General features: G+C 33.8%; 1 protein-coding gene across 1 annotated transcript; it reads left to right on the forward strand.

The window, feature by feature from the left end:
* Positions 1 to 1,247: 1,247 nt before the first annotated feature.
* On the forward strand, positions 1,248 to 3,445 carry LOC145066860 (CASP-like protein PIMP1). Its single transcript, XM_079014114.1, has 5 exons — positions 1,248 to 1,644; positions 1,786 to 1,921; positions 2,387 to 2,451; positions 3,061 to 3,073; positions 3,164 to 3,445. The coding sequence occupies exons 1-5, from the start codon at positions 1,334 to 1,336 to the stop codon at positions 3,407 to 3,409; spliced, it is 771 nt and encodes a 256-aa protein (XP_078870240.1). The 5' UTR covers positions 1,248 to 1,333; the 3' UTR covers positions 3,410 to 3,445.
* The last annotated feature ends 4,839 nt before the right edge of the window (positions 3,446 to 8,284 follow it).

The raw sequence follows: 8,284 nt of genomic DNA on the forward strand, positions 1-8,284 counted from the left end.
TATGAGAGAGAGAGAGAGAGAGGGGTGGGGCCTTTTTATTAAATAATTATATATTTTTTTTCTTTTTTTAATAGAGACAACCTCATAAATGGTCCCTGGTATTGAAATGACGAAAATGTCCCTCACTTAACGGCAGAAAACTGACGAAGTTAGGCGGAAGGATTAAACATTAAAAGTTTTGAAACCACAGGGACGATCCATGAGGTTTTTTGAACTTAAGGACTAAACTTGATATTTTTAGAAACCACAGGGACCGTTTTTGAAGTTTTGTCTTTAAAAAATGTTCACAATTTATACAATGCTATTCTATTACTGTTTTTCTATGAAAGATGCTATTTCTATCAATGTACTACGTACGATTAAGAAAGGTCACGTTGGCCAGCTAAACAATCGTACCATAGGATGAAAATGAAGACAAAATATCTCAAATTAGAATGTCAAAAGGAAGCCCAAATCTTTAATATCCCAAACAAAAAGATTCATGCTAGACAACCTGACCCTCACAACCCAGGAAAGCGGACATGTCCCTCACAGAGTACGTGCTTGTGTACCTAACTCAGTAGACCACTTATACGTGGTGATTTGCTCAAGCTCGGATCTATATTAGATTATCTTGTATTTTGCTTTGTTTATCTATAGACTTGGGGGATGTCTCATAGCTTTAGCTTGTCTTCTCGAGTGTTGTGAAGGGGTAGTGAGCTCTCTCTTAGCCAAAAAAAAAAAAGAACAAAATGCTGATATTTTTTAAACAGATTGTTGTTTTGGTATTTTACAGGTGTACACTGTAAATGTAATTGTGATTAAAATCCCATGCAATCCATTACATCATAAAACGTATTTATACAAATATACATCAATGGGCCAAGGGCCACATATGGGCTACTCAACTAAATACATAGAAAATACATCAAAATATATACGTTAACATACACCACTTTACTCTTTTCAACCAATGCAAATGCAAAACTTTGTTTTCTTCAGCAAAGACATGTGGAAATAACCATAGCATGTATGATCTGACGTCGATGTCAATCACAAATACAATATTTTTTTCCTGAACGGCAACAAATTTTATTTAAAAAATAATTTTGTCAATGTCAACTTACAAACCAACAAAATACAAATGGTTGAACAATGGGCATTGCCTTATTGTTTCCATGAAACAAGGCTACAATTCCAATACTCAAATCCTTAGAAAAAAAACGGAGTTAACTATGTGATTTGGCATTTCATTCTTGAAATCTAACTTGAAGAAAGTGACATGGATAGTTACATTATAATCGTTTGTTGATACATAAGCAGTAGCCCGTGGTCTCCACTGTGGCAACACATAATGGCAAGACCTGATCAGCAGCCTCAATCTCAATCAGATGAGCCCCATGCTCAAACTCAAATTCAGCTTTCTGAGAGTTATCAAACTGAGGATCACAGTCAGGTTGAAATTGTGAATCACTCGGAATCCCAGGTTACTAATCAGACTCCCATAAGCACAGTCCAAGTATTGGCCATTGTTTCGTTGACTATCAGAGCAGCTACTTGGATATGCCTCTTGGCATCGCTAATCGTTCTAGCATCTGACACGTCTACCATCAAAGGGCTCTATAGAGACGTAAAAATCGGGTTCAACGATATCTATTCTTATAGGTATCTCTCTTTCTCCTCAAAAGTGAAATTTTGACTCATGATTTCACAGGTTTTGGGTGTCTTTCTGTTCCTCTACACAAACACACACACGCACACTAGGAGATACAATTACGATTTGATTACAATATATATCGACTTCAGGTACATGATGTCAGCCATAGTGATTGGTTTTACATATACATGTGTTCAACTACCCATCGAGATCTACCAACTAAGCATGGGTAAACGTGTTACGATTGGCAATGGGCTCCCTATGATCATCTTTTTTGGCGACAAGGTTATAGTTATATACTTTCGTTTCCAAATGTTGCATGTTAGAATTTTTTGTTTAATTCTAATGATATATCATTTGGCTTTAAGATTAGTAAAAGTAATGCCACAATGGACCTATTAAATATAGGGATATTCATAAATATAAATATGACCATTAGGAGTGGAGAATTTAATCAAAACACTTATTTTTTTTTGTTTTGGAAAAATGAACTTTTTGTTCGGAAGAGCCTTGCCTTTCTGGACATTTCGGACTCGTAAGCAAATCCAAAATTTCTAAAATAAGTCTGAAATCTTATTTATCTTTGCAAGAAAATTAATATTCAGCTTTACTGAAATTATTAAAAAAAAACAAACAAACAAACTAAAGAGCTACAGTACATATATAAGAAGTAGAAACGATACAAGGGCTTAAAATTAATATGACATTTGATTGAAAACAAATATTAAACACTTTAAAATGGTCATGTAGGAAATAAGTATAGAGCGTTGTGCAAAAGTGTTCAATGTGGAGGAGAAAAACAAAATTGGCACGGAGTTTTGGAAGCGTTTGGGAGCTTCTAGCTTTTAATAAAACGGTCTAGTTTAAACAAAAAGTTTCGTTTGGCAGTACGAGCGTTTAACTTTTAGTTTTAACAAAACATTCCGTTTCTAAAAGCTAGTTCATGTAGCGTTTAACAAAACACTCCTAGGCTTTTGAAATCAATTTACATAAATACCTTAAAAAATATATTTATATATTTATTTATTTTTAATCAATTGTCTTTTTATGTAATTTTATATATTTCAAAAGCTTACAACTACTTTTGCCAAACATTCATATAGCAAATAAAAGGTACAGCTTCCCACTACCAGCTATCTGCTACGCGCTACACGCCACCAGCTAAACGCTACCCGCTTCCAACTACTTTTGCCAAACACACCCTATATATTACCACTTAGTTTGAAATGCCTTGTTCCGACATAATGGTCATATTTATGTAAAGTGTTAAAAAAAGATTTTTTTTTGTTAATATCCGCAAAAATGGGCCATTTTTTGTTAATATTCATTGAATACATATGACGTTCCATAAAAGCATAATATGATAGCAAGAAACATACATAAACTATGTAGTGACCACTTAAATTAATATTTCATTTTTGCAGATGTAAAAACATTGTTTGTCTTCTTATATTTAGTTTTATAGGTAAGGTACAAGTATTGTCTTTGATACCATACTGAATATTCTGTCATATACATACTTTGTAGTTCCTATTATCTATGTTAGCTACGGGTGTTGGTGCAGCATTTGGTGCTACATTTGATTTGAAGAAAAACCTTGATGACTTGGACAACTATCTAGAGTCGATCGGTGAACCACTTATTTCTCAACTTCGAACAAAGCTTGATAACTTCTTCAACATGGCTTATGTTTCATCCGGCTTACTTCTTATTGCGTTCTTATGTTCGATAGCTTCTTCTATTTTATCTTCATTTTCCTTTCAAAAGAAATGATCATTAGGGACCAATAAAGGTGTTGGACTTAGTTTATTGAAGAGGTTAAAGATATAATCCGTGTATGATTTCTTTGTTTTAACTATTTGTATTTTGAAAATGTTTCACTTCCAATTGAATAGTTTTAGTACTTGAAATCATAAGAAAATAAAATTCCAAGTACTAGTGTAACTCGTTGAATAAGATAGAAATGTTAATGAATATTGTATGGCCACCATAAAACTATTAATTCCAAACGATGAGTTTTATAATCTAAAACCATAAGAAGATTCTTAGTACCTTTGTGACCTGTTGAATAGGCTGTGTGCGAATGAAAGCATAGCTCGTGTGACCGAGCTAAAACCATCAATTCCAAATAAAGTGTTTTAGTACTTGAAATCAGAAGAAGAATCCAACTACTTATATAACTTGTTGAATATGGTTGGAGTGTCATACTGATAATTGAAATTCCAAATAAAATGTTTTAGTTACTTGAATTGGCTAGGTGTTCTGGTTGATTTTATATAGGATCATTTATTGGATCTTTCAAATATAGATTTGGATTATGGATCTACATTGCATAATTCATTGACCGGTTCCAACTAGAAGCATAGTCTGAAGTAGTGTGGGTTCTTTTGAGTAGAAAAGAGCCAGCTCCATAGAGATTGTAGTGTAAGTGTAAGAGATAGTATGAAGAATGGTGCAGGGGAAATGGTAATGGGTCACCCCTATTTACAGCGTCGAAAAGGATAGAATGGAGGAAAATAGGGATAACCTAGTCCACGACAATGGATGAGGCATGCCATGGGGAAGGATTCATATACAATAGGCACATGTCTATGTTGTGTCAACAAGCCCCTAGTATTATTTATTTGATTATTAATAAGGTTGACTAAAAAAACATTTCATTCTACCATTTTGACACCCTATCTAGTTTTTAAAGCATTTTTATCTATTGAAATTACATTGTTTTCGAAAAAAATAGTTTTAAGTAGTTAATTATATAACTTTATTAATTACCAATTTTATTAAACTGACACAAATATATATATATATATATATATATATATATATATATATATATATATATAGAGAGAGAGAGAGAGAGAGAGAGAGGTTATAATGTGGATTGTAACTATTGTGTGGATGTAACGATCCTTTGCGGTCCAAACGTTTTTCCTAAATTAAATTATATTTAAAAATGGAAATTATCGGAATTCAAGGGATAATTGATTTTTTAATCATAAACGATCTGATTATGTTAGAATGATATTCAGACAGAATACATATTCTGCTTGAATGAACATTTTGAAAAATAACAAAAATTTGAACCGATGAGCTTAAGAATAATATAAAAAATTACATTAATTCTTATAGAATACGGGTAACAATTACTAAGAATTTAATTTATTGTTAAAGAATAAAACTAAAAAAAACTGTCAAATCATAAACATTATTCTTTTAGATTACATTAATTCTTAGAATTACTTTCAATTTTGTGGTCTGTTCTTCAAGCATCAACTTCTGTGAAAACAAAACCAAATTGTAGTTTAGAATCCAATAATGCATTAGCAAATGAAAAATAAAAAACTAAATTCCTTTGGAAAAATATGCGGACTTGTGAATCGCACTAAAACCAATAACCAAGAATTATAGAACATGCATAAATCAGTGAGAAAATATTCATATTCCATTCCAACAGAATTAGAATTCGTGATTCTATTCTAATAGAATGTGAATTCAAGATTCAATTACCATATGTATTCTGTTGGAATTGTAGAACATGCATAACTCATAAGTTTTACTTCACCTGATCATTATGTAAAACAAAATTCAAATATTTAATTACCTCATATGTAATTATTCATACTGCAGTATAGATTCTACAACCAAATCCATTATCACATTACCAGTTATCAATTAAGCTTGCAAAAGGTAAAACCCAATAAATCATATAACGTATTACTAAAAAAAAACAATAAGGCTTCAACTATATGAAGCTATGAATTTCAGCGAACAATTCAAATTGAATGAACATTTTGAAAAATAACAAATAACAATCACTCACTTTTGCACTCCTAAATGATACATCTTTTCAACATCAGTAAATTTCTTCAATTTCTCATAATAAAGAGCATAGGCCTGGTAAAATAGTGACCTCTTGTTCGCAATGTGATTCGCCTTTATGTTGTCCAGAACAGCACCGGGGTCATCAACAAAATCCAACTTCACATACACAACAATAACATAAATATTAAATATGAATGATTTTTCAATCTAAGCACAGTTGCTAAAAGAAAACAAATTTCAATTTGTGACAAGGAACTACAGGAAAAATAGATTTAGGGTTTTGTGCTTACCAGAGCGATGGGAGAAGAGGATATGCGCCATTGTAGGTTTTGATATCACAAGTCAATGAAGAAAATAGATTTTCATTATTGATGTTGGAGTTATTAGCCATAGTTAGACCTTTGGGTGAGGTATGTGCATGTGGGAACGTCTGTTAGGCAGGGAGACCTAAACAATTGAGTTGACAAAAAAATAAAATTCAAAAATGCAGTCAAATTGACAAAAAATGTAGATTTAGATTAAGGGATCGAACAACATACTGATTTTGTGGAATCGAGAACTTCCCTGGGAGAAATCGATGATGGCTAAGAGAATAGGTTCGACTGAATCAATGAAGCACACAGTCAAATTGAGTCCCAATCATGACGATGGCGATAATTAAATCCCTTCCTCCCACAACCACCGCGTCCACCAATGTCTGGTTCTTGATTTCCTACCTTAAACCCTAAATCCCTATGGCATCGATCCGATGATGATTCAAAAACGAAATCACGAGAAAAAGAGTGAGAGAGAAAGAGAAAGAGAAAGAACGACAACAATCGTAGCTTGAAGATGTACGATGGGTTGCAGTGCTTCAATCGTAGCTTTATAGGAGAGAGGATGTACTAGCCGGAGGTAGTTCAGTCATTCTGGATGGAAACGGGAGGGATACGATTTTGTGGGTGTCGATGGAAGAGGCAATAGGGTTTTAAATAAACTAATTTGCCTAAATTAAAGGATAGATGATTTAATAAATTATTTATTAAAATTAAATAATACTTGGCCCATATTAAACCCTACATCCACACAATATTTGTACATCCACATTTGAACCTACCTCTCTCAAGTTTATTTATATCACGCGTGCTAACTCCATAGTCATCAAGGTTTACTCAATAGGCACGAAGTCACATCGTCACCAAGGTTTATCAAATAGACACGAAGTAGCATCGTCACCAAGGCTTACTCAATAGGCACGAAGTCACATCGTCACCAAGGCTTAATCAATAGGCACGAAGTCGCATCGTCACCAAGGCTTACTCAATAGGCACGAAGTCGCATCGTCACCAACTATTCCATCTACCTATGTTCTACCAAACATTTTTGTAGATATAAATACAAACACAGTTTAAATCATTTAACACCCGTATAAAAACATCAATTCCAAGCCCATCTCAAATAGACAAATAATATATAACACATAGCACATATTTCATAGCTAATACTTTATATTTATGTGTTAGAAGAAAGTAACTATACAATTACTTGATCAGAAGATGATCGGACAGCACTACGGCTTGTAGAAGTAATATTTTTCGGTGAAACCGGGAAATCTTCACAAAAACCGGGATTCTCGTAGGCAGAGCTTCGGCTTGGAAATTTCACTTCTCGGTATCTTGGGGGCTTCGGGACTTCCTTCGGGGCTCGTAAATGATACCGGGGCTTCGGGGTATCTCTTGCACGAAAATCGATGCAAAACGGGAGAGAGAGAAGAGAAATTAGCAAAGAAACTCGGCTGCTCTCGCAAGGTATTTATAGGGGCTGAAACTGGGATTATGCTGGGCGTAATTCTCCAGTTACGCTGAGCGTAACTCGGATAAGTCCGATGACTCCCCCCCTTCGGATAATATCGGATTTTATATTTAAATTAAATATTTTAATTATTTAATAAACTTCAAAAATTCATATCTTCCTCATACTAGCTCCGTTTTTGACGTTCTTTATATCCCTGCGAAGGTGAGACTACGCTCTACAACTTTCGTTTAGACTCCATCGGCGAATTATAATTTATTTTTATTATTTATTTTTAGTAGGCTGGTACAGGAAAACTCCGTTATAAATTCATAACTTTTTCATCTGACGTCCGGTTTCGTCTGACTTTTTATCATTGCACTACTAATAATGAGATCTTCGATTCTCGTTTAGATTGCTTCGACCAAAAATCACTGGATCTCAAGTTCGAGTTTCGGGCTGCATACTGCTAAACTGGAACTTAGAAAAATCTTAACTTTCTCATATGAAGTCAGATTTGGGCGTTCTTTTTACGCACGTTCACGGTTTAACGAACTCTACGACTTCTATTTAGATAGCTAAGGCTAAATATCGCTCTAACGTAAATTGAAGATTTACGTCACGCTGTGTCGTATCGGTTCTGTCGCGAAACTTCGACAGGTCATAACTTCTTCGTTATAACTCGGATTTCGGCGTTCTTTATATGTGCGGAATCCTTGTAACCTATACTATAACTTAGTTAAGATTATTCATTCTAAATAATCTTCTATAAAAAAATTCATTTTTGACGCTTATTGTCTCTAAATTGACTAGCCCTAATCTACGGGCGTTACAATTATCTCCCCCTTAGGATGATTACTTCCCAGAATCATCAACAAAATAGGGCTTGAACAATGATTCCATACGTTAACTTTCCATCCTAATTAATAACTATGATGCTCTATCTTTCATCTGCTCTTCATACTATGTTGGACTTTCAATCGTAATCTTCAAGTTACAAAATAAATCCTTATTGTGGACTCCTTCTTCTTCTTAGGATAAATACATTCCTTTACC

This window comes from Lactuca serriola, chromosome 8 (assembly GCF_051521515.1).
Source record: "Lactuca serriola cultivar US96UC23 chromosome 8, Lser_US96UC23_V15, whole genome shotgun sequence".
Lineage (NCBI taxonomy): Eukaryota > Viridiplantae > Streptophyta > Magnoliopsida > Asterales > Asteraceae > Lactuca > Lactuca serriola.

What these genes read in the sequence shown, in the direction of transcription:
- LOC145066860 (XM_079014114.1), top strand. Translation starts at nt 1,334, where the DNA reads ATGGCAAGACCTGATCAGCAGCCTCAATCTCAATCAGATGAGCCCCAT. An exon ending in AACGATATCTATTCTTATAG is followed by an intron (nt 1,645 to 1,785) that starts GTATCTCTCTTT and finishes TATCGACTTCAG; the next exon opens with GTACATGATGTCAGCCATAG. An exon ending in TCATCTTTTTTGGCGACAAG is followed by an intron (nt 1,922 to 2,386) that starts GTTATAGTTATA and finishes ATGGTCATGTAG; the next exon opens with GAAATAAGTATAGAGCGTTG.